The following is a 27,286-nucleotide window of genomic DNA, read 5'->3' on the forward strand; positions in this document are numbered from 1 at the left end:
CACTCAATAGATTCACCCTTTTCAGGCTAAGTGGCTACTTGTTCAGGGCAACAAGAGATCAGCTCAGTCTGAAGAGGAAGAAACCACATGATTATGGAAAGTGTTTCATGGGGGACTAAGTTAAGTCTCAGTCTCACGCAGCCAGGACACACTCTGGTGGCACTGATCTACAGCCAAGAGAGCCCTAGTGATGCCCAGCTCACGCTGCTGTCCTTAGGGGTGTGTTGCTGCTTATGTTGAGGTCTGTTTGACAACGATCCAGTTGGGCCACTGTTTCCAAATCCAAAGAATATTACGTTGTGGTCAACCTCTTCCAGCCAGGATACTGAGAGTGGGAGAAGGAGCTGAGGTGACAGAACAGGTGGCGCTGCCCAGCGTGAGGAGCACTCGCACAAATCCAGGACCAGTTCACCCTGATCGAGCATAGAGGAACAAGAGCAGCAAACCAGAATCTTGCAAAACCATTAACATCGCATAAAAAGGAATACACAACAGTGCGGTGAACTATACTGAGCAATACACAACATTTAGTGTGGAAGATCCTCACATCACAGCTGTGCTGGGTAAACACTGATTTGTAAGACACACTCCTTCACATGAGTCATTTAATAACAGATTCTTAGTTGTGACCAAGGTATCTTCAGTAAGAATTTCACTCAGGCCACTTACTACATGTATTTCGTTACTTCTGCCACCGTTAACATATATTCCTTCATTAACCACTTTTACCTAGAACAGGTTATAAATTAAAGAAATGCCTTGCTTAATAGTTAACAGAATAATATGTTGGATAATAATTAAAAGAGCTGCAAAGCTGTTAGAGTGTTTGTGTAGATCCTGGTTTACTGAATAAAATTCTTGGTAAATCCTCCATATTTTATTATGATCAGCTGTAACAACTTGTCCTGTTTGGGGTTTTAAAAAGTTGTTACTGCATACCTAATTTATATCTCCTGATAGATTCTGTCAAGATACCCGAGAAGCAAAAAAAATACACTTTATAAAATAAAAAATAAAAAAAAAAAAAAAAAAGTTTTCTGACCTTTGGTTATGGCAAACGTTTAAAAATAGCATCTGGTTTGGCACTTGTAGGAATGTGTGTATGGCATCCTGATTTTTTTGGGTGCACAGAACTCTGAGGTTCCTGATCATCTCTAGTAAGACACTGAAAAGCATATCTGAACTGTGCAGGATTTCAGGTGTTACACAAATATGACTGATGAACAAAAGGCAATCCCTAAGGCCAAACGCGACTTCGGCATTCTTCAGTAACAGGGCTCCCTCACCGCCACTTGTCCCAGCCTCCTTTCAGGCAGTCCTGCAACTTCAGCTGGATTTTATTATTATTATTATTATTATATATTTTAATATAACCAAAAAACAGAACTAATAAAATCAAACCTGTGTTTTACAAGCCATTGCTGGTTATCCACAATGCATTGGTAGAGCTAGTCTTCTATGTATAAACACATGTTCTAATAGAGAGACGGGGGGAATAAAAAGCCTAAGGCACAAGTTTCCTTAAAAGAACTGCAAAAGCCTGAGTGTACCCACCCCACCCATGCTGGACGCATGCAGTAGGTTCTCGTGGCTCAGAAAATAACTTTCCCTGCAGTAGGGTATCTCAGGTCTGCTGGCACCTGCCCAGCTCTGTGGGTTTAATCTTGCGCTCTCTACCTTCATCTCAAATATGCAACTTGTCTGGTATGGTGAGTGGCGTGTTTTTGGCATGCGTGACTGTTTCACAAAGTCCCACATTGCAGCTGTCAGAATATAAATGTTTTGATTAATAAACCATATTTGTTTGCTCCTTTTTACATTTTTTCCTTTTCATGTGGTTGTCATTCTAAATCTTCTACTGGAACAAGCAGAGTGTCTCATTAAAAATAACAGTAAACAAACAGTCAAAAGAAACGTTCTTCAAAAAGGAACTTCTGTATTTTCTACAGTAAATGCTTTGTGAAGAATTACCCTCGGACAAACTGGAAACTTTCAGTAATTTCCACTTTCAACTCAGTGCCCTGAACTACATCTATTCTCATTCTAAAGTGTTACTGCTAGCCGGTTGTCTTGTAAAACAGATGTTAGCAGTTGCAGCACAGCAGAGATGAGAGGCACGGTGCGTCTGACAAGACAGGAGAAGACGGAGTAAAAGAGTGTCCAGCGAGGCACGTGGTAAAGAGCAGCCGTGCATTTTGCAGGAAGCACCCGCAAAGCCTCCGCTGTGAGCGAGTCTGAAGCCCACAGCAACCCTCAGGGAACCGGCACACACATCTACACACACACAGTGCACTTTCATCACTTTCATCCGTCCGCCAGATCACAGAGCAACGGAACACACAGCACAGCCTGCATCTGGGTGGGGAACAGCAGATGCACGCAAGTATATTAATATTAATCTTCTTCACTTGAAAGTAGTTTTATATGCTGAGAGTGTGAGTGTTGTGTGTGCGTGTGCGTCTGTATGCATAGGCGCGTGCACGTTTTATCAACGAACAGCAGTCAAAGGAGGAGAGCCAGGTTGCTGAGAGGAATACAGGATGAGAGAAGCACTCAAAAGTCCTTCATTCACAAAAACAGCATCTGCTGGGTCTGCGCAGCCACGGCATTCCTGCCTTATCTCTGGCATGAGAGCGCCAGAGTTTGTTTGTGTTTGAACCTATTAAAATATTCAAAAGCATGCAGGAGAGAGGAAAACAACCTGTCTTGGTTCAAGGGACGAAAAACTGTCAGTCACAGCAGCATAAAAAGCTTAGAGAAAGAAACACCTTCACTTCTTAATAATTTCCCTTCTTTTAACATCTTTGTATTAAAAGAATGTTCTCAAAAGCAACTCTGAACAGATAACTAACAAATGCTCAAGTAGAATTTATTACAAATGAAAGCAACTTTCTCAGGCATGACACCCTATAAACTCTGACATTCACATATTTTATACCTTAAGGATATCAATAATTGATTATAAGCACGCTTCTAAAGATAGAGCTGCTGGCAATGTGTATGTGACTGAAAATTCTACATGAGCTGGCGTCAAGAGTGGTAGGTGCCTGTTTCCTTACACCAGGTTGGTGGCGCTATACACAAGACACCTACCCGTACCAGAAGCGGGGGTCTCCGGGCACGCAGTGGTTCAGGTTTCTCTGGGCCAAGGCCTTCTTCTTGTTCAGGACAAATTCCTGGAGACGCATCTTTACCTCCGTGCTGGCCACTGCACCTGTGCATGCAGGAGATGGAAAGAATTCCATGCCGTGTTCCTCTCTGCACGCACATCTTTAAGTGCTTCTCTCACCACAGGGAGACGTGCGTACTTTGATACGACTCTTCACCACAGCATCGTCAACTGGCTATGTCAGCTTTATCAATTTCTACTGTCCTTCCACGGGCAAGTTCAAATCGATATCATATTTCAATATCCAGCTGTTCATGCACTGAGAGGACGTTAAGTACGCTAGTGGGCCAGCAGGGGGTGTACTGGCTGGGGAGTGACAGAGACCAAAACACTCCCCAGCCATGAGAGAAGGGAGAAACTTATCTAATGTATTTGACAAAGACTCAAGACTACAGATACCAGCCCATAACTAGCATCTGGTGAGATCAATGGGTAAAAATCTGAATGCATTTTGAATTCCTGTGCACAGAAGCACTACATAAACACAAAGTGAGCAGATTTAGTTAGCTAATAAATAAAAAGAAATTTTTTCACTACAAAGCCATCTTTGGTGCTCTTAATGGCACTGCTGATGAGCGGAACTGGAATTCCCTTTAACACATCAAAGACACCATAACAGTGACGCCGTCTGCATTTTAAGCCTACTTTGGTCTGTTGCGTGAATGTTGTGAGAGCGGAGAACATCCCTTCAGAAGAATTCCACAGGGAAGGTGCCGGTAAAAGTGAGCTTTAAACAAAGCGGGGCTTCGGAAAGGCAGCCTCTCGCGCTGCTCTCTGCTCAATTACCACCTTCCATTCACTGCAAACAAGTCCCAGGGGAATCGCTCTTGTGTTGTTAACAGCATGCAAGTGAAAGAGCCAACCCAGACAACAGGCTCCACCCATGGGAAACAACTGCAAGTAGCTTGGAATGATGGTGCGCAAGACAAATACAGGCATTTTTTAACGCACTGCGTCTTTCGTGTGCTGCGGCTTCTAGGCCTAAACTCAGTGACTCCCTGTGATAGTACCTTAACACCGCACCTGAATGACGGGCTGTCCCGTTTGTGAGGATGGACATGAGGTCAGGTGTGAGAACAGTTGTGAGGTTGGATAGTTGCCTGTATGGTTGGGGTTTGAGTTGGTTGTCAACTCAGCTATGAAGCTGGCTGTAAGGCTCAGTGAGCAAAAAAAGTTGCAAAGCTGGGTGTGTGACTGGTTCCAAGGATGGTTGTGAAGTGATTGGTGAGTTTGGGTACTTGGGGCCACTTACTTTCTTGGCCACGCTCCTTGTTCTTGAGCAGCTGTAGCTTTTTCTCACGGTGCTGTTTCTCGAGCTCCTGTTCCTGCCGATGCTTCTCCATCTTGCGCTGGTGCTCCAGCAGTTCTTGTTGGTGCTTTAAGGCCAGCAGGTCCTGTTGTTGCTGGGTAGGGCACGCAGGTATTTGCACAGTGACAAAAACAAAGAGTTATGGTCAAGATCACCTGATGACAAAGATTTCCCCCCCACAGTATGAGGTGGTGGATTAGAACTCAAAAAAAGACAGTCTGAAATGAATTTTGTTTTCTTTTGTAGAACACAGCCTGTGAAGACAACTTCTCATCCCATGGCTTCACAAACATAAATCCATCTCTATCAGAAATGTGTCTCAATAAAAAGGGAAGAAATGGCACCATTCAGCTTAAGTTGCTCGATATTACGTTTGTCTGAGGAGATATTCAAAGCCTATTTAAGAAGCAGTAGTTTCAGCCTCACAAATCTCTGATACATGCAGATAATGCACTTTCCCATCATACAAATCCACTGCCTACCATCTTTGCAAAATCCTGATGGTACTGATATTTTTTTCTCCTCCCCATGGAAGAAGACTCTTGACCATGTCCTCAGTTTTGCTATCCTGGACCCTGGTGCAAGGTAACACCTCCTAAGTGTTTCTGCAACATCACTGACAATGACAGGGTGTTGTGATGGGTCTCCAAGCCCATCCAGCATCTCTTACCCCTCTTGGAGAGCTAGATAGGAAGTAGCCCTGTCCATCTACCTGCCTGGGTTTCCCATCTCTCTCGCAGTACTGTAATCACAGGCACAGCTAAATGCATTCTCAGGAGGGAAACATGCCCCCCCTTCCCCGTTGAGCCCTGTAACTGCTTAGTTCCTAGGTGGCAGACCTAGTTCACCCCTCAACTGGAGTGATGGCACTAAAGACAACCCTGGGGAGGGGAACGACCAGCAGGGTGTTTGCCTGCAACAGGCACTGCACTCCTTTCACTGGTAAACATTAATGGAGGGGAAAACACGCTGAGAGTTGGGCCACGCCTGCCTGTTTGGACAGGCCCAGGTCCCTGTGTGTTTGTTGGCTGTGTGAGCAGGCAGCCAGGGTGGGCCCTGGCCTGGGCCCACAACATCCCCACACCAGAGTGCCAGCCTCTTTCATGCCATTGACTTCCTGGCAATGGTTTAATGGCGGGACCTGGTGTGGCCAGGCCACCTCCTGACATGACACCTCTCCGTATCCCGTGCAACTCTGACCCTCTGCCTCCTTCTGTCTGTGCACTGCTTTTCTGAGCATCTCCGTCTAACAAACACGCTGTTTGCCGTCACACTCGAGCGTGCGCACACACAGCTCCCCTCGTTGCCAGGCTGATGTGAGACGGCGGTGTGCCGCAGGTGAAGGAGGCGATTGAGGCCTGGACGGACCTCCTGCGTCATTCTGGGCGGCCGGAGAGCAACCAGGGACCCCCGGCACAGGCCAATAGCTCCCTTGTGCGGCTTTTCACACCTGCACGCCTCCAGACAGGAGGAGACACACACACACACACACACACACACACACCCCTCCTGGCCCAAGACAGAGCGCACCCTTGCACTCTCTGACTCCAGATCAGCTGTATAAGGCGCAGAGGGGCGCACTCCACAGAGCTCGTGGTTCACAATGTTCAAACACCTTCCTTTCACTCGCGACGCAAAGTCAGGTCAAGATGCCGGAAAATTAAATGCACACAGACACAAAACAGCAGGGGAAATGTGGTGTAGAGTGCCTCACGAAAGGCCTGTCTCTCTGAATTTAGGAGGCTGTGCGATAAGTGAGTGCTGACCCCAAGTTGGAAGGGAGAGAAAAAAAAAAAACATCTCCACAATATCCACAATAGGTCTGCAAGAAAACCTTAAGAACTGTGAATAGTGTGAGCCAGTTTAGGGTCTTTTATGATAATGAGAGCTCATAAAAAAGATAGGGGGACAGACATTCATTTTGTTTCTCCACACCACTCAGAAACAAAGGACAGACAAAGTGCAATAACATCCTCACATTCACAATGAACACTCCTGTGTAGCAAACGCTCTCTCTCATGGTGAGAGATCTACAAAACAATAAAAAGCATGGAGCCTGGAAGGAAAATGTGTTTCCACTTTGCAGTAAATGTTTTAAAGCTGTTATAAACATGACCAAGACACACAGACGGCGTGTGTGGGGCTGTCGTGAGAAACCGCTGCGCCAGACGCCGAGTGCCACCGCTGACTTCCTGTCCCTCTGCTGCTACACGCCGCAGCGCAGTTGGCAGGTCAATGGGAAGCAAACTGTTCATGGACTGTTTTCAATTGAAGGATGCCATTCGTATCTAATCGGAAAGATGTTTTCGTTACAGAAAAGGGGCCAAACTTCCACAGGCTGGCCCCGACCTTGTGCTGACAGACCTGGAGCTCTTCCAGGACTGATCTTTTAAGCCGGAGAAGCTCAACCAGCACGTGGTGTTCCAGTGCTGCCGGGTCAAGTGGCTCTCTGACTGGGTCAAACACTGACACTGAAGCCCGGGGAAGAAGCCTGCTGGTTCAGGTGTCATAGCTGGCACTCCGAGGGATTCCTATGGCCATCCACACCTTTACCGCGTTACGCATCGCTTAATGAACAGAGGGCTTCAGGGCAGGGCAGTGGCCCTTTGACTCCAGGAAGTCAGGTGTAGTTTTTACAAACACACAACAGCACAGGAGCAAGAGTAAAGAAGAAGGGCTCCCTGGAGGAATGGGGGGTGAAGCCTACCATCCTGCGCTGGTGGGACAAGAGGGTGAAACCTACCTTGATGTGCTCCTGCAGCTGGGCTTCATGTTGGCGAGACAGTTGCTCGTGCTGCCGCTGGAACTCGGCGATGAGCAGCTGCCGCTGGATCTCCTGCTTTTGCTTGAGTGCCAGCAGCTCCTGCTGCAGCTGCTGCTCGCGGCGCACGGGGTCGCTCGGGGTCACGCCAGGGGCCAGGGCAAACTGCTGCTCCACGCGCAGGTCCATGGGGATGGCGGCCGGGGGCACTTGCAACGGCAGGGCTGCACTCACATCCACTGTGGGCGAAATGAAACAGGTAAGTGCTTCCTGGTGAACATCCTGTAAAAAATGCAACCCCTTTAAGGAACACATTACTTGACTTGAGGCATTTAAAAATAATGATTTCTCCTTGAGCAATTTTAAATGCAAAATGTTTTGTTCTCACGAGAACACAATGCAGAAAATAAATCAGAATGATAAGAGGCTAAACAAAAAGTCACACTTAAAGCAGCCTCTCCACGATATTACCGGTGTGGAGGTGTACTGGAGAACAGGTACAATGCAGATAGTCCTTTAAAAACATCAGAACGCAGCTCCCTTCCATTCACATCAAACATCATTACCTTTCATTGTTGCTCTTCTCAATGCATTTGATCACAGCTGAACCACTGTCTGCTGCGACTGTATAAACAGAGGTTATGTAAACTCTACTTGAATTAACACAGCCATCTGAAACACTTGATCACAAAAAGATGGAGGTGGGAGAGGAGTTGGGACCAGGAGCCGAGGCCCAGCGAAAGGTACAGCTCCTGTTGCGACGAAACAAAGTCCAACATCCCGAGGCTTTAGGCAGGAGAACTGCATTAACATAGACCTCCGATCAGGATGTGAACCGGAAACCTCAGGATCCACAGAAAGTCACTGCAGGAGGAACTACCCCTGTGCTTGGCTTGCGGCTTCAGGAGCCGCCCAGGCTGAGGCGTGCCGCATGTCCGCGGACTAACCAGATGCCAGCACACAGAAACATCTCCGCTCATGGTGACATGCTTCTCCCCCATCTATCTAAAGCTTTTTTCCCAAGCAACTTCAAGCAGTGTTAAGCCATTTATAACGATTCACCCATTGATACAGCTGGGTAATTTTTACTGTATCAGTTCAGGGTAAGTACCTTGCCCAAGGGTGCTGCAGCCCTAATCACGACACCACTGGTTCACTTGTACAGCACTGATAAAGAGAAACAGTTGGGTTGTGCAACGTGCTGCTGTTTCCCTCCCACTGGCAACTGAAAAACCCAGCGCCATTAGTATGGTAAAGCTGACCAGGGAAACATATGCTTAACCGTGAGAAAAAGCTACTGCTGGACTGTACAAGGTTTTTAACAGATACAAAAGATTTCATCCATCTATAACATCTTAACCCCCATAGCTGATGATTCTCATTCTCATTTGATGACAGAGTCAATACTTGAGGCTTGCTGGACTTTTCAGTGAATGGACCCGCTGATGGTGGAAGCCAGAGGGGGGCTGGGGGATGATGGCAAGGCTCTCCTGAGCACTCCTATGGGAACTGTGTCCAGCATAGCACAGAGAGAGAGCAGCCCACCCCAGAGGCCGCTGGGATGAGCAGGCCGCAGCCCCCGCTGCACAAGGATCTGCTCTCTTCTCTTCCATACGAGCCACGCGTTAGTGAACAGAAGCCCCCTTCTCATCCCACCCTGATAACTTAATAAAATCAAATTTGTGACGCAAACAGAGCCTACAAAGAAGCCATTGAAGGAGCTGGGTGGGGGGCAGTCGGTATGGAAACGGCCGGTCTGGAACTCGCTCTGTGGCGCTCTCGGCAGGAAGTGCTCCCAAATTAACGGTTTCCTCCACATCGACTTTGAATAAACAACGGATATTTGGAGGCCATTTATTCACGTGTTTACCAACAACTGGAGAAAGCCTGATACGTTTGCTTTTAATTTTCCCTGAATCGTGGGGCAAACCGAAATCTTACTACCACACACAGTCAGCGAGGCACCTATCTTCTGTCAAATCTACAGTCTAACTAACTAATCCCTTATCTTGTTTTCAGCACAAAGCACAAACCTAAACGACTTGCCCAACGTTCTTTAGTATTAAAGCCAGAACAGGTGCCTTCATCGCCAACCTCATTATACATGAGTGCAGCTGAACGGTTGATGTTCTCTGAACTCCTGGTTCACCTGCCTTGGTCTGAGACACAGGGCCCAGACAATATCTCCCCTGCTCACACTACAGACAGTACGCGACTCACGACTTATGATGACCCGGATTTAAAACAGCCATCAACCTTCTTATTTTGGAGTCACAACATGTAGCTGTAACATCTACCAACTAACATCTTACCAAACGTTCCATCCACTAAAATTTGTTTTTTTTTTTCCTTTTTCTTTTTAAAAAGTAAAAAATACAGTACAGCATGAAAATATAATACACTGTATGTATATTATTCTACACTGTTACTTTAACATGAACAATGTGTGAATTAGTGTAAAAACACACACACACACACACACACACACAGAGTCTGAAATCGCTTGTCCCAAGCGGGGTGGCAGCGAGCCGGAGCCTAACCCGGCAACACGGGGCACAAGGCTGGAGGGGGAGGGGACACATCTAGGACGGGACGCCAGTCCATCTCAAGGCACCCCAAGCAGGACTCGAACCCCAGACCCGCCAGAGAGCGGAACCCAGCCAAACCCACTGCACCACTACAAACCCGCAGAACCACAAAACCGCAATTGTTAAGAGGTAAACGGGTAGGGTCCACGGCCCTTGGACGGTTTGAGGCCGGTAGTGGCCCCCGTCACACAGTGGCGCGGTCTTCCCAGAGTCGGATTGCTTGGGAATGCAGGCCAAAGCGGATGGTCAACTCCATCTACGGCGGAATACCGGCACAACGACAAGTACCATAATGGACAGTTGAAAAGAACTTTGAAGAGAGGGTTCAAGAGGGCGTGAAACCGAAAAAATACAACAAAGCCCTACTACACAATGCAACAGTCATACAGATTGATTTTTTTAAAATATTATCCTTATTGTTTACATAACACAGGTATTTCTTGATTTAAACAAATCAGTCCTGAAAACAGTGAGGATATCAAAATTTGATACCGAAAGCCTATTACTCATTACTTTAAACTGGAAAAATATTAATGCGTTCCCAGCCCACCAGAAAACCCCAATCTTCACCAAATATTACGAGAAGACTGTAAAACACCAATGTTGTAAAACCCACGATTTCAGCACCGTTTTAAACACATTTGCATTTACATTTGTTTATTAACGGATACTTCTCGTATCTCAGAAAACCATACTAAAGTGCGTTACACCTGTTACCTCTGTTGTCCTGCTTCTAGACTGTGCTCCGAAAACCCAGGATGGATTTCTTTGCCGAAAACTTCAGGGCCCAAGGCAATTCTCACAGATTTTTAATTGATCAGTTCTCTTTAAGATGAGCGATAAACCAAGCAGGGATCCAAGCAGAATGTTGGGCTTACTGTGAACAACTTCATAACTACACACTGCTGCCAAAATGAACATATATAACCCGAAAATCCATCAGCTCAACTTTTCCTGCTAATTGCTCTGCTGTCTCCACAATCATTCCCTTAAATAACACACACAATATGGCCGACAGACATCCCTGTGGAACTTCATACACTTCCCATAATGCCCCACTCTCTTAAAGCAACACCCTCACATTCTTTTTACATCATCAGATGGAGAGCACTTACATTTCACTCGTGCAACAAGCAACTTTCAATATCTTTGAGCATGCTTTGGATAAATTTTGTTATATAGACACCCCTCTACTTATGTAAATTTGACTTGTGCAAACCTGGATTTACACACTATCTGTGGATAGCACTTGCGCAAAACATTTGAAATCCGCTAAGTGCAAGTCAGTGTAGCCAGACAAGGCAGGGGAGCTGCATCTTCCCAGTTTGAGTGTTTCGAGCCCTGAACGCATCTACTCTCGTTAGCGTAGGGCTTTTTTCGCATATTTTTTAACCCTCATTATTCACAATGCCTGGTGGTAAAAGTACACTTGAAGGAAAACGAGAACCGTCTCACAGGTGTACAGAAATTGATTTGGAGATGAAATTGAAAAAAATAAGGAAGTATGAAGGTGGACAGAGATTACCGTTTATAGCACGGGAACCAGCTTTAGCCGTATCGACTGTGAATATGATAGCAAAGGATGCTGAACGTATAAAGGAGCATGTGAAAGGAACAGCTAGAACGAAAATAACGAAAATAACAAAAACGTCAAGGTGCAGGAACTGAGATGGAAAAATTATTAACAATATGGATGGTAATTTTTTTTTTATACCCATGTTTGCAACAAATACCTAGGCTACACTAGGGTATTCTAGTCTTTGGTGAATGGTGGGGGAGGAGGGGGAAATCTCACATATGTAACTTTAGACTTATGTAAGGGGGTTGAAGAACAGCTTATATGCGTAAGTCAAAAGGTGTCTCTACTGATTTTATTAAAAAAAAAAAAAAAAACTGGGTATCCAAAACCAAGAGCTGTTACGCGGAAATTTACTAACTCTTATCTAAATTAAGTGTTGCTTGTACAGTATGGGGAATTTGCAACACATGGCAAAGCCAACTTACGACTAGGTCGTCAGAACGGAACCCCGTCAAACGCTGAGGACCAGTTGCACTGTTCACCAAAGCTCTGTGCAGATGGGGATGGCAGCTAGCCAATGCAGGCAGTTGTGGTGAAGCTGCTAAGAGCAGGATGCCTCCAAAAGGCTGCACTTTGGACCACAGGGTCTACTGTGCTGAATGATGGAGAACAGCTTGTGTAAGGACTCAATGGCAAAGGCGAGGGGTAAAGTACGCACACAGCAGAGTCGAACGGTGCCAGTGACGACGATTACCAACTCACAGTGACTGGATTCAGAGAGAGCTGAAGCAGAGCCTGGTCTCGTAGAAAGGCAGACCGTTGTAGACCCGCGCAGAGGTGCCATGTGAGCATGTGACAAACACGCTTCAATGTTGGCTCTGATGTGTGACCATAATCCCTCATCAGACGGCTGCTCCCAATCTCTCCTCCCCCTGCGAGGAATGTAATCCTGCGGTCGAAGCAGTCGCATGCCTGCAGGCTTTACTCTCCCTCCGGATTAAACAGCTATGACGAGCAAGCACGTTTGTTTTTCCTCATATTTAGTTTACTAAAGAGGGAAAATAGAGATGAACACACATGCAATAAAACTGCCACTGGCCACCAGTAAAGGAGGAACAGCGGGCAACAAGTCCTTTCAACACATCAATAGCAATCAGGTATCCATTCTGTGCAAGAGGAAGTGCTCCTCTAACAAGTCCAACAGATGGGTAAAGATAGTGGGCCCTGCACTTCTCCAATACTCCTAACTGTACTGCATATGCAATATTAAGCACCACTGAAATAAAATAATGCTAGGCAAATTAAAGCAGGGATCCTGACCCCCGCTGGTCTCGGGCAAGGCAGTTAACAGGCTTTGCGGTGGCTAAGCGATAAATTGTTTACATTTATTAATTTAGCAATGTACAGCATTAAACTACTTACAATTACTTACCCATTTCTACAGTTGGGTAATTTTACTGGAGCGAAATGTAGAATAACGACCTCTCTCAAGGGTACTACAGCTAGAGGTGGGATTTGAACCTAGTTCTTAAAGCCAAAAGGTGGCAGCACTAACCATTATGCCAATTACTGCCCCCGTTTAAATTTCCGCTAGAAGAGAATAGTCTGGAAACGACTTGCGCCTATCAGACTGAAGCCTCTCAATAAGCTCTATGTGAAAGTCCTGTCCCCCAGAAGTTCTTGTAGTACTGTAGCAGAGCACAAAAGTTATCCAGATTGCCCAAAGCTGAGCACAAGGCCTGCAGCTTTTCTACCCTCCACCCACCCCCACATGGCCCCCTTGTTTAGTGGTGGATCCAGGCATGGTTGTAACAGCAAGGCGATGACGTCCAGAGGGCCACCGCGACAGAGACCTCTTGTTCTCCCACCCAGACAATGGGTCCGCAGTGACACGCACTCCGACAGATGTTTAAGGACACTGGGGACCATGGCTCCTTCCTCCGTGGGCGTCCAGCTCCACGGACATTTAGAAAGATCAGAGGGGAACAGTGAGGGCTGGCAGCCATCTAGCATGAGGGGCTTCGTTAAGGAGTTTGCTGCACCTACTGTTACTTCATTGGGCAGAGAAGCAGAAGGGACACGGTAGAAGTTCGGCAAACTAATGTCATACTTCTACCAGTTTACAAGAATAAACAGTTTAACTATGTTTAACTACAGTGCCACAGCAGGCAGCACGGATGCCTTACAGCTCCGGGGCTGTGGATTCAAATGCAGGTTCAAATATGGCTCTGTGTGGAGTTCGCATGCCCCCCTTTGCGTTTCTATGGGGTAACGTTCAAATACTCTATAGACACACACACACACACACACACACACACAAACTATGGCCAATTTAAAGACACCAATTCACCTGAAACATGTCTTTTGATGTCGAGAGGAAACAAAGGAACCCGAAGAAAAACCAGCAGATGGCGTAGTGGTTAATGCTGCCCCTTTGTATTCATCAAAAGACCCAGGTTCAAATCCTCTCCACTTGCTGTAGTACTTTTGATCAAGGTACTTGACCTGAATTGATGCAGTAAAAATGTCCAGCTGCATACACTGTATGGAGCTTTTCACTTTCAGTCACTTTGGAGAAAGGTGTAAGCTACATGAATGAACAACTAATTACACTGCTTTACTCTAAAAGTGCCTCACTGCGTGTGAGTAAGCGAGTACATGTGATTGCTCTTTTACGAACTGGTGTCCCTTTCAGGGTGTTTCCTATGCCTCTGGGATAGATTTGGATACGGATAATAGATGGATGGAAGGAGCATAACTGTAAGATAAACTTTCACCTCTCAAGCAGTGCATGTGGAAATGGTCCGAGCACATAAACCCAAGGTTTGACTGAACAGGGTTGCATGGAAATTAAGCCAATTCTCTCCCTGGGGAGAGACCTTTCTTGTTAAAGGCTGTCCTGTCCTTTCCTTTTCACTACTTCACTCTTCAGTATAGACAGAGCTCACAATGAAAGAAATAACATGAGCAAATCTGAACATTGGCCAACTGCAAGGCAGCGGTGCCGGCAATCAAAGTTGTCCTCTGGAGGTACGAGTGTCCCCTGCAGCGATTCTTTAAACGCCTGCATGTGCGCTGGGGAACCTGGGGTATCACAAGGTACCTACAGCAGTACAGATTACCCACAAGGACTTGTGGCCTTGGGAGAACCCACTGCCTAACATTGCATATAATATTCAAATAACACTTTCTGTAATTCAGGTAAGGACAGCGTGTGGTACGGTGTGTGAGGACATGGATGTTGCACATTTAACTGCCATGGCGCCCAGATGTACTACTCTTAATCTAAGGACTTTACCTGGATAGCTTTAGGGAAATGTCCAGATACAGAAATTAGCTTTGGATACAAAGCACAATGAAATAATGATTATTAAAAAGGACTCAAGAACAAAGTGTTCAGTTTGCAAGCGTCATGGCAACTGTGTCAGAAAGAAGTGCGGCTGTTTGTGTCGACTGGGTGGAATGTGGTCCCATACCATCTGCAGTTAAGGCATGGGCATATTTGGGTATATACATTTTGAAAAGGGGGGAAATAAAAGGTCATGCCATGTACAGAAATGGAGTGAGCAGACTGTGATTTGTGGTGGGCTACTTCAAGGCCTGCTTATAATAGAACACTTCCCAAGCCCCTCGGCTCAGCTTGGGCTTCTGGAAACAAGGGAATTTCAGAGAGATTGCTTATGTTCTGGCACAGCAATCATAGGAATACCATAGAAATTCAACAAAACACTTGTGAGGCTAACCACCGGCCAACACAAATAGCACAACTGGCACGAGGCTACTTCACTGAGCATCACCCAGAGGGGAGCACAGCCCAGGAGACCACCTTTCGCTCACGATCATCCCACCTCCTTGTCAGGAGAGACAGCTTCTTCAGGCGCACTGCGAAAGCCGAGCAGCCCACGGAGCAATACACCCAGACGTGACCCACTAGATCTGCCTGTGAAAAAGGGACTCGGAGCGGGGGCTTTGGAGGGGCTCGTGGTGAGCAAAGATGTCAAGGGTGGCAAAGTTATTTAATGAGGAGGAAGTGAGGAGCAGTTTGACAAAATCATTACACCTATAGCATGAAAGTGTGACCGGCGCTGGGGACGCAACTCTTTAGGATTCTACACCACGCCACCTCAGCCCTGGGAAGCATCTCGAGTGTTGTTTGTTTTTTAAAAAATTGATTTTATTAACAGAAAAGGTAGAGCTGGTACACCGAGAAATCACAAATATATCCACAGAGACAGAGCGAGGGCTCGAGGTCAAACGGTTTTACAATATATCAGAGGTATGATCATGCAGCACTTTCTAATGACTTCCAGATGGGTGTCCACATATTCCAGAATTCAGTGTAATTCTCATGCAAATCAAATTTTTCAAGTGGAAAAAATTGAAACACTTCACTCATCCGTAGGTTTACAGAGGGAACTTTAGGTGTAGAACAGAGGTTTAAAACACATTCCTTAAAATATGTAAGAGATTAAGAAATAAGCAAATATGTAAGAGTAGATTACTAGATATACTAGCCGATGTAGTAGATGTACTACGTACCATGACCTCATCAATAAAGTAGTTTGGGTTGCGATTTAACAGGACAAGAGTTGGGAGAAATTAATTTTTGGCTAAAGGTTTCCTGGATGGTTGTGTGAACCCCCGTCCAGTAAGTGTGTGTCTTATCACTCTCCCAGAATAAATGTGTCAAAGTGCCTGGAGATGATGTGCACTTAAAACACTGTCGAGGTGATCCTGGGAACATCCTGTGAAGGTCCTCTGGAGTGAGAAGGATTCTATGAATGAACGCTCTGTTCCTGCATGTTGCGGGGGGTGCAGCCAGGGAATACTTTAGCACATGTAGTTGACCGTTCACAGTCGCCAAGTCCTGTTCCCAGGTGTCTCTCAGCACGTTAAAAAAGCCAGTACCACATTAAATCTCATCTAAAGTGTGATCAGGTTCAGCAATCCCTGTTTGCCATCAGTCTATACCATGGTACACAGATGTGTCTCCCCTCACTCTCTGAATGACAGAACCTTTTCACCACCACTATTACTGTACCTTCTGAAAGGAGGTGGACACACACACACACACACACACACACACACACACACACACACACACAGGCGATTACCAAGGGAGCAGGAAAAGTGCAAATGCTGACAGCTACGATTAAACATGACATGTTTACAGTAAACAAAGGCTAATGTACAGCACACCCACAGCGCTCGCATGAGCCAATTATCCCAGGGAACGCAATGCATAAGTGCTCCGTATAAATGACACAATTCTACCAAAATGTCTCTGTGCTGTTACACAACAACATACCCACTCCCTGGACTGCGGCTCAGCCAGGTGACAGCGCGTAAAGTTAACCTTTCGATCCGGCTCTGGGGTTCAAGGCCAGAAAAGAGGCCCATACAAAAGAACGCATGTTTGGTGGCAGGACCCTCCGCGGCTCACGAGCAGGAGGACACAACGGAGAGACTCCTGGCAGAGGAGGGGTCACCAAAACCCACCTGGCTGGGAGACCCAAACAAAGAAAGAGCGATCAATGGGCCGACACCGAGGTCAGTGGGGCTATTTATAGCATCTCTCGCCGCACGCCTCAGTCGGCGGGGTTGAGGATTAGCGCCTTTTCCAGCTCTGCCACTGACACCATGGAGCACCGGCCTGTGCCGAATGGCAGTGGCCAGGGTAGAGCGCTACGGCAGTGGCAGATGGTGGGATGCGCGTGAGCCAGTGGGGGTCATCTTGGACACGTGATCGCTCCGTGTGTTGTGAAATCACTCAGCTGTGTGTTATGGCAAGACACCTCCAGCAATGCAGGCCGTCTGCCCCCTGGCCCCCCTAGGAGAAAACCTGCTGCCTCCTCAGGACTCAGCACACATTGAAGAGAGCTGACCGAGTTCAGAAAGTGCACATCACTTTCTGCATGTGCGGAACTCCTGGAATCTGTGCGTGTAACTGTATGTATGTGTGCACGCGCTTATATTCATGGTACCCGGTGACCAGTTTCACAAGATGCCAGAGCTTCACAAATCCTGGGGAATATAGAGATGCAGACCAGGGTGCACTCTGGGTAAAGACTTGGATCAGGCTCTGCCACATGGCCTCTCTCGACACACTCCTCTGAAAACAAACGCCAGAAACGTCACCAGACCTGGAAATACACTCACGCAGCACTCACTGGGGGAACGCTCACTTCCAAATGTGACGTCAGGGCGAATGGAGAAGCGATAATGCACGCTCAGGCTCTCTCCGGCCCTGAGTAAGACCTCGTGTTATTGCCCTTGTCATCACATCTGACACAAAGAGGCAGCGCAACCGGAAACCACGGTGGCTCCTCATCGGCAGGGTGTCGACTGTCGAGCCCTCGGCCCCACGCCACATCTCATCACGAACGCGTTCCCGATGCGTGCCCGCTGTGCCGAGACAGTGCCGAGCCAGCGTCCTGCGTCAGAGAGGATCGGGTGGGACTGAGCCAACAGGCGGGGAGCGGTGACAGGACCGCCCATCAGCCCAGCAGACACGCCCTCCAGTCCACGCTCGTGCTCAAGACACGGCAATGAAAACAAAAAAAGTGCGCGCAAGCACATCTAAAAATACACTGTGATGAAACACGCTCTCAGCACCGCATTACTGAGCAGATATTTCAGTGCGCAGCCGCTCGTTCTTCTCCACCCGCGGTGCCCTCTCTCTCTCTCTCTCTCACACACACACACACACACACACACACACACACACAGCTTGAGCCACTCACTAAAAATGTGTGCCCTCAAGGGTATAACAGAAGGGTCTCCTCTAGACAGGCAGGCTTCTGGTCATCCCATTGCCCCCTCTCAGACACACACACACACAGAAACACAGAGCAGATGTGCAGCTGTAGCCTGGTCTACACCCCCCCACCCACGTCCCACCTATCCCTGCCCAGCATAGCGCCCTCACTGCAGCTGACACGCCTCACCCATGGCTTGTTACTGCTGAGTTAATACAACACACATGGTCAGTTCCCACCCTGTCCGGACACGCGCGCGCATGCGTGCACACACACATGCATTCAAACGCAGATACACAGAGGCACGCGTGCTCCTCTTCAGTGTGTTCAGCCAAACAGCGCAGCGCTGCTGCCCATGTGCCATCGAGGAGAGCCGCAGGCTACGGAGGAGCATTAGAAAAAGCACGAGGAGCCTACCCATCGGTGGCGCTGTGACGACGGGGCCGAGCACAGGGGTGGGGTCCACGCTGGGGACGGACTCTGCTGCTGGAGCCGGAGTCGGAGCTCTTTCTCCACACGGCTGGAGACACAGATCCAGTGAATGGCAGCGCTCGCTCGCTGTCTCGCTCGCCTTCCCTCCCTCCCCTCCCGCCCTCTCTCTCCCCTCTCTCACACACTCGCTCGCTTTCTCTCGCTCTCTCGTTCGTTCCTCCTTGCGCCGGGTTGCTCTCCGTCGTGCTCCGCTCTGCCCGTCTTTCTTCCCTCCGTCTGCGTCTGCGAGTCGGTGTCTCCCTCCCCGTCCCGTCCCCTTCCCTCCCCTGTGCCCCCCCCGCCGGTGACATCAGAGCACCATCTCAGGCATGCCGAGTGTTTATACGCACCGCTGCTCTGCTTCCTGGAGAAAAGGGCCAGGCTCATGCCCTCTACCTTCCCGTTCACACCAGGGTCCTCATTAATTGCCACACAGTGCTGTGGGTGCGCAGACTGGATAGGGCCCTGCCCTGACTTTAAATAGAAAATGCTTTACGAAACATTTCAGCATTACTGCATCAGAGTGGCATGGCGTGGTACAGCACTGGCTACTTTGGCTCAACACTGGATGGAGCGGTAGTGTCACACAGGGTGGTGACATGGCAGCATCCACATTTATTAATTTGGCAGACACTTCTCCCAAGTGTCGTTCAACTCGGGATAAACTAAAGTGCATTTCGCAACACGCAGCTACAGACACGCGATTGTGGAAGCAGTTAGTCTGATACCACCGTTTTTGCCCGAACACTTTACACAAGTCGCCTCCTATAGAACTGGAAGGACACAGAAAGGTGACAGAAGCACAAGACGTAATGCAAATTTACGAAGCTCTTATGAGATGGGGAGAGAAGTGGGTCCAAAAGAAACATGGCTGAGACCCGTCAAAAAAGCCAAAAGAGATTCAGCAGTTCTGAGGGACATGGGAAGCTCATTCTGGCATGCTGGAGCCTAAACCCAGAACATACACATTTTCTGTTTCACACACCAAGTGTGTGGGTCCCGAAAGCAACTAGAGGTGAACAAAGTGGGCTAACACGGTACGCAGTTACCATTACACTTCAGAATTGCCATAAGATTTTTATCCCATTTAAGGTGCAAAAAAAAACCTACACCAGCGAACAAAGGCACCAAACACCAAAACGTGTTCCTCTGTTCCCGGCCAACAACGATGAGCTCTCAGCACCCCGTGCTCCGCTCATTCAGCCCCCCGTGCTCCGCTCATTCAGCCCCCCGTGCTCCGCTCATTCAGCCCCCCGTGCTCCGCTCATTCAGCCCAGTGAGTTGAGCGACATGCACCGCCCCGTGCCGGCCACCACACGTGAGTCACGCTCGCACCGGGAAAGCGGTCAAATCTTTCTACTCACCTATTCGTGTGACTTTGCCGAAATGAGGCTCATTTGTCTCCAAGCGGCAGGACATGGCAAATGAGCGCGTACCAAAGACGACCAAGAGTGATTAAGATCATTTAATAGGCACGCTGGTCTCCGAATCTGAAATAAAACAAAACCGAGAAACCCAGCGAAATAAAATTCTTTGGGCGCAGCGCTCGCTCGATGAAGCGATGCGACGGTGCTCGCGGAGCTGCCGATCGCTACACCGCGGTCTGGAGAGGAGCGCACGAGCGATCAGTTAGTGCAGATGGCATTGCCACTCCTCTGCTGCTAATCCATCTATCAATTAATACACGTCTCGAGCAGAAGCTCTTCAGCGCGAGCATTCCCAATTATAGCTGCGCTCTTGAATAATGGTACTAATTAAATGTGTTTGAGGAGGCGGCCTTCTCCTAACACTCCGTAAACGGAACGATTAATGCCGTGATAAATGGGGCCGTCGAGTGCCGCAGAGGAGGGCCTCCTCCCACCTCCTCGGCACCTGCGGGGGGGGGGGGTAAATGCAGACAGATGCCAGAGCCCTGGGTTTGTGGAGGAAAGGCAACGTTTCAGGCGGCCACCCCAAGGGCTGGAGCGTGTTGGGATGTTTGTTTACACGGCCACGTGGCACATCTCGTCGGCCCCACCTGCATCGAAGACGGCAGTTTATTGATGGCTCGTCTCATCCTCTGCATTTTTAATCAGCACATGCCAAGTCATCAGCTGACAGTGAGAGGCGGCACACGCAAACGCCTCGATGAATCTAATGCAGGGTTCTCGGTCACAGTCAGCCGGGAGGCGAAACCCTTAACTCCAGGTGTCCAGGTGAGTGTTTGGTCCAAACGCCGCGCTGCCACTCTGAAGAGACCTACCGCCACAGCACTCGCTGTGCTCTCACGCTCTGCATGAAGATTGCACTCTCGGTCAGCGGCAATACAGCCAAAAGCAGAGACTCATCAGCAACAATTCACAGGTAATAACACTCAACAGAAACATCCACACTTTTCCAGGAAACACCTCTGTTTTCTTACTTACTGTGACAGGGCAACCTTTTCAAACGCCTACATAAACAGCGCAGGCAAATCTCAGCAAAGCAATGGTTTTCCCAGGAATCCGTGTGGCCCAGCAGCATTTCGCAGAATTTTCCGACATGGCAGAGCGAGTAGCGCTGCAGGCTCACAACACCTGGGCGGTGTAAGAGGATGTGGGTTCGATTCCCACTCAGTCTGCGTGCAGTTTGCATGTTCTCCCTGGGTCTGCGTGGGTTTCCTCCCACAGTCCACAAATACGCTGTTCGGATTTGCACACTCTGCCACAGTGTGAGTGACAGAGAGAGTGTTCCACTGATGTGTGGATGAGTGACCCAGTGTAAGTTGTGTATCGAGCAATCTAAGTCACCACGGTGAATAAGGGGTGTGGGCTGATGACACTACACAGAGTTCACTGGAAGATACTTTGGAGAAAAGCATCTGCTAAATAAAAGTAAACATAACGCTTGACCAACCTATGCTTTCCGCCATCTCTTGTGATAGAGGAAATGACCTGACGTTCATACAGAGAGAGGAGCTCATTAGAATGAATGCACAGAGAAGACCCCTGGACTTGCAGCGCTGTGAGGGCAGTGAGAAAAAGAATCCCGTCTCATCAGAAGCACACAGGCACCTGTCTGAAGCAGGGCTTCGCACAGCGTACTTGCATGGTAAATAATACATCCCTGTAAACATCAACTGCGAATGGGTAAGTATGCAGCCACCAGTCAGACAGGGACATAAATAAGTAATGGGGCTCCGGGTTAAAAAAGAGGAGAAAAAAATGGGGGGGGGGGGGGGCTGGGCACCCCCCAGGAGGGAAAGTACATCATCTCTGTGCTCAGCCACAGAGTTCATATACTGCTAGCAGATTTCTTCCCCCCTTCTATCCCCGAGGGTGCAGGGGTGAACTCAAAACGTGTAAATGATTTATTATTTATCATTGATTTATGTTATTTATGGAACAGCAGCACGGCTCTCCCCACAATGCCATTCAGAGTAGCTATCAGCAGTGTGCTCCAGCCAAACACACACACACGACTTCTATTACAACACAGCACAGCACATTAAACCGAGGCAGAGCCAGTGAAATATAGGCTCATTTGATTAATACCACAGCACTGAGTTAATAATACATAGAGCTAACTTTACTGTAACATATCCACGAGGAGGGTTTTTTTCCCCCCTTTAGAATGGATGGAGAAATCTAAAAAATGCATTACAGACCTATTTTTCAAATCATACGACAGAGGATAGGTGAACTCCCTGAGAAAGATTAATACCTTCTGACATATAGACACTGCTGCCGGAGGATCCCACCACAGCCCCACATGCAGAGCGAGTAATATCAACATTTCAAAAAGCAATAATGTTCCAGCAGCATTTCAAGCTTATTGTCCTAAATGTGGGCATTTGTGGCATATGGGCTGTTCAATATGAGAGTAAACATGACTTATGGCACTGGCAACAGAACACAGAAAAAAACAGAGCCATGGGGAAGCTCTGAAAAAGTACTGATTCAAAACACGTGGGTATAATGGTCACAGGTCACAGTTCTGAGGGTGGGTCCTCGACGTCCCAGTGGTCAGGTAGCCCATGTATTAAAATCATAAGAATAGTAGGGAAGCAACACTAAGAGTTAAGGCACTTCACAACAACTGGGGGAGTAAGCAGTCATCACTGAGTGTTTAACAGCCTACATCTACTGCGAATTTACCGCCTTCTCAGCCACACTCCTCCATTCCATCCATTCATTCATTCATTCATTCATTCCAGGGACTGGGACAGGAACACTGACGCTGTGCTGGGCAGTGCTCTGCTTTGGCGGGTGATGTCAGAGCGGGGCTCCCCATGCCCCTCCGTGACCGTCAGGGCAGTCCGTGGTCTTAAGGAACCGTCACATGGCCAAAAGAAGGTTCCCCTCGCAGAAGTCACGATAAAACATAAACCATGTTTACAGTTCCCACGTGGTAAAATTCAGTGCAAACACATGAGAGTAGAGGAAGACTGAGATGGTTTAAGGCGGTCAGGTTTAATGTTGGCATTTCCTTCTTTAGGGACCGAGAGGACCGAGCTGTACGCTGTCACCTAGAAGACCGGCAGCGGTCCAGTGCTACTGGACAGTTCGTGGTAGTGACCGTTTCTCGACAGACGCTTTGCAACGCGAGGCACCGCACTTGGGTCCCTCACATGCGGATGGGAGAACAAGTAGCGCATTCCCATCATTCTCCACTCAGACACTCCTGGGGTTTTTTCATGGTTCCTGGCTGGGGTGGGTGAGGGGATCTCCCTAGCAGACACCGCTTCCTACTGTGCCATCCACATCGCCGCCTCCTAAAAATACTCCAGCGAGCGCCATGGGAGCATACAAAATTGATAACATGAGAAAGGCCCCTGTTTATCACACCGACATGATATTGCTTTTTAAAAAAAGCCCCACAGAGGCGAACAAACTAGGTTACAACATTGCCCGGTGTGGCGGAAGACAAAAACAGCCTGACATAAAGGGCTTTCGCCAGTGGAAGCGATGGCCAGGCGAACATCGAGCGGCATGTCGGACACCCAGCACTGGAGCACTAGTCTGATGCGTAGAGTCCATACCTTTACCCTTCTCCTACAAATCACGCCCTGTCTACTAGCCCCTAAGCTCACTGTTGTGCCGCCTTCTGTTACAGGGCTATTTATAAACGGACAATGCTGGTGCTGGGTGATTTAATGGCTGCTATCTGCTCTGATCTCTCTCCATCTGATATCGCCAGTCTCCGCTCATTACTCGCGATGCCCGCAGAGGAGCGAACGGGCCATGGTGAGCCCATCGATGGATCGGGTCTCCGCATTATCTGGTAGGCTTATTTACAACAGAGAAACGGAAGCAGACATAAAGGGGGCCAGAGCGATGTGCTTCGCAAAGGGAGGCCTGGCAACAGGGATGAAAGATGACTTAACGGTCGCAGCGGCGCATTGGTTTGGAGATTCAACCCATCAAAGGGACTGTCTACCCACTGGGTGTTTCCCTTGCTCTGGGACAGTCCAGATAGTCATCGCACCATAACAACGTGAAGCAGATTTTAAACTCAAGGAAAGACCGTGGGGAACTTTTTTTCCCCCCAATCCGCTCTTTGCACCTACACACCACACAACAGCAAAGCATTTTAAAAATTCTGCCCATACATCAATCGACCAATCAATAAGCAAACATTCCAGAGGGATAAAGAATGAAGCACAACGAATTATCTACGTGGAAACGGTTTAAAATTAGCACAGAGACAATAGGAGAGAAGTGAAAGGGTTGAAGTCCATTAGAGCAGACCAAAGTCACAGCTTTAAGAAGCTGTAGCCCACCTTATCAATCCCTGGTAGACTCGATCTGATGAGCAGCAAACATGCCCCCGAGGGAATGGCGTGAGCTCTTGGCCCATCATGAGTACCCCGGCATAGTGTCAAATTCGTGGGATATCCCAGGAAGTAAACTTGCGGCCAGCAGCTCCGCCACAGTCCAAAGCAGGAGCTCTCCACAGCTGTCCCCGATCAGCCAGGAGTGTTTTACACTCAGCAAGTTTAAACAAGTGCACCTGTAGTCAAAACGGTGAAGGTACGTTGCTGAAAAATATTTATCAAGCAGATGCAGCTTAGCTAAATAAATGTGCTAACTTGACCGGGAAAGTACTCAAAGAAAGTCATCTTTTGTCTTCAATCACAGAAAACTACAGACCGAGTGACACCTCAACTTCACGTGCACATTGTGATCAATATCTGTGTGTCTGCACTCGCATGCGAAAGGTATGGGTATGATGCAGACAGCCTGGGCCTGTCCCACATGCTGAAGGGTTGAGCAAAAACACAGTAAAGGGGAGAGTGAATCAAAGGAAAGCAGAGGAAAAAGCGAACACGAGAGGCAAACGCAGTCGAGTCTAGACGTGCTGATGCGTCAGGTAGCAATGCAACTGGCCCAGACAGAAAGACAAGTCCTCACACGCACGGACCGCAACCCGCACGCCCCATCGGGACTTGTTCGCTTTGGCTGTGGTGGCTGCTTGACGTCAGAAGCTCGCAGCAAAGGATAAGGAGGAGAGGGTCAGGGAGTGCAGAATCCGCACCGCTGCAGGTTCTCCATGCACACCTATCTGCCGTTACTTCGCTTACTGCTTTTACCACATGGAAAGGGTGGAAAAAGGGCCATCTCCACAAGCAGCTGGCAGCAGTGACGCAGTAGTGCACAGATACAGCACACGTGTCAAGAACCAAGTGGTTCATCAGCAGGTAGAACCTGTCCACACCAGCCATAACCTTGAGCTGACAGGGAAGCCATTACTTTCTCTATGAAGACACACATTTTCCTCAGACTGGTAACAGTCCCAAGGACAACAGTGCTGGCCACACTGGGAAGTTATGGAGAAGGACCAGACACACCCCAAAAAGTAGGTAGCAACAGGAGGAGAGGTAAGCTGTTTGCACTAGTTTGGCGACGCCTCCCGAAGGCTGTCTGGACCTGCTCCTCAATGACTACCTTGCTTTATCAAGGCCGCCCCGCTCTGGCCCCGCTGGCCACGACGCTGAACTGCGCCATCGGTAGACCTGGCACATCATCCTCCCTGTCCGGCATCCGAGGGGACGGACGAGCGGGCTGTTGTCAGGGAAATGGGTTCTCTGGATTGTTGGTTTTCAGCTAAAACTTTACTTTTCAGACTACAGAGAAATCTTTCATGACATAACAGTACACAGCAGTAAGCTCAATTCCAATTATACGGCACATAGAAACAGGTGGGTGAGTCCAAAACGGACACTTAAATGAAGGGACAGATTCCTCAATGTGCAGAGGAACTGAGGCGTGTGTGGGAGCGCATACCGCTCCTGGTCTTAAGCCTGCAATTAGGCAGCTGATCCCAAAGCCCACAACAAGCACACAACAAGGTCTGGAGCGCAGCGGCTTCTGATACACAGTCAGCAAAGGTCAATCTAGAAGATTTAGCAAAGAAGGCTGCTGGTTCTACAGTTCTTGCTTCTTGCCATGGCAGAACACAGAGCTGCTCATCTTCCAAAGACTGACCTCCTGGTTCTTAATGAATGAATGAATGAATGAATGAAAGAAACAGGCAAGGGAGTTCCACGCATCCAAACAGGACAAACCACTTGAAGAAGCGATTGGGTGCTAAATCGCACACTATATTAAGAAGGTGAAGCTTCTCAGCTTTCCAAAAGGCAAACACCCCTGAACATTCTGACAGACACTGAATGGCAAATATAAAACTACTGTCCAAAACATAGAGTGTAGCCAGTCTGTTGCGTAGAGCTGTACCAGCGTTGCAGAGCTAAGTGTGAGAATTCTCTTTCGTCGTGAGCATCGATGTGTGTGATGAAGCAGTAAAGCCAATGGTCTTTTTACAAACGGCGCACATGTTCATCGTGCAGCGTGTGCAGTTGGCCAACAACAAGGTCTTCCAACAACTTGTCCGTGCCCCAATATTCAAAATGAGTCCTTTCAATATGAATTTCAGGAAGCTGTGGGGGGAATACTGTGCTGGTGCTGGAGTAGCACTCCTGAGTGCCAGTGAAGAGGGCACTGAGGACAGGAACCATGTTTCAGCCTTTGTGTTGTGATGAAAGCCCAGAATGGCTGTAAACGGAGGTAGCGGAGCCTCTCCTGGCAGACAGTGCCCTGACCTCGCCCTGAGCCCTCTTGACCAACAGCATGGGGCTCACCTGGGCCTGTACCTGTACCCGAACTGCCGCGGTCCTGCCCAGGAAGGCGGGAAGACCTTGAGGCCGTGGAGAGGAGGGAATCGTTTCGGGGCAAGGTTCCCGGACAACGCGTTCATCTTATCCGCAGACAACATGGCCATTCAGACTAAATTCCCTCATTAAGAAAAGGCCTAAACAGCCCAGGCTTCATTTAAAATGTTGTGCGATGGAAAAGAAAATCCTCATTAAAAGCAGATTCCTGAAAACAGTTCTCACACACGTTTGGACAACTGGAAATGAGGTTTTGCATATTGTAATAACCCTTCACCTTCATAAAGATTCATTGCTGTAAACACTCAAGTCGAGTAGTGCTGCAGGTCCATAATAAAATTGTAGTTAATTTGTTTTTTATTATGCAGCGAATGCAGCAATTTAAAACGCAATGTTTTGTGTTCACAAGTAAATGGCTGCTCGAGACTGCGGACTCGTTGTTACCTCGTTTCTGCGAGGGATGCGGTACGCCGAGCGGTGTGCGTTCTCTAGTGCCGAGACAGAAATACTGTCACCGTGCTCCTGCTGCTGGCTCCTGCTGATGGTAATGGCTTGGCAAAGCAGGGAGACATGTGGATCTGCT

At 48.2% G+C, this 27,286-nt stretch overlaps 1 protein-coding gene across 8 annotated transcripts in view; it reads right to left on the minus strand.

The window, feature by feature from the left end:
- LOC108924279 (histone deacetylase 4-like) overlaps nucleotides 1-27,286 on the minus strand; it is a 125,549-nt gene that overhangs the window by 44,540 nt on the left and 53,723 nt on the right. For 5 of the 8 annotated variants that reach the window (XM_029247527.1, XM_029247528.1, XM_029247529.1 and 2 more), the window contains 3 exons: nucleotides 7,222-7,478; nucleotides 4,422-4,572; nucleotides 3,094-3,214 (listed from right to left, as the gene is read on the minus strand). In XM_029247527.1, the coding sequence (XP_029103360.1) occupies nucleotides 3,094-3,214; nucleotides 4,422-4,572; nucleotides 7,222-7,478 (529 nt within the window). Of the gene's footprint in view, nucleotides 1-3,093; nucleotides 3,215-4,421; nucleotides 4,573-7,221; nucleotides 7,479-18,521; nucleotides 18,709-27,286 lie in introns of those variants that run through there. The other 3 variants (XM_029247532.1, XM_029247530.1, XM_029247533.1) reach the window with 2 other exon arrangements.

The sequence above is a fragment of the Scleropages formosus genome, chromosome 21, assembly GCF_900964775.1.
Source record: "Scleropages formosus chromosome 21, fSclFor1.1, whole genome shotgun sequence".
Taxonomy (NCBI): domain Eukaryota; kingdom Metazoa; phylum Chordata; class Actinopteri; order Osteoglossiformes; family Osteoglossidae; genus Scleropages; species Scleropages formosus.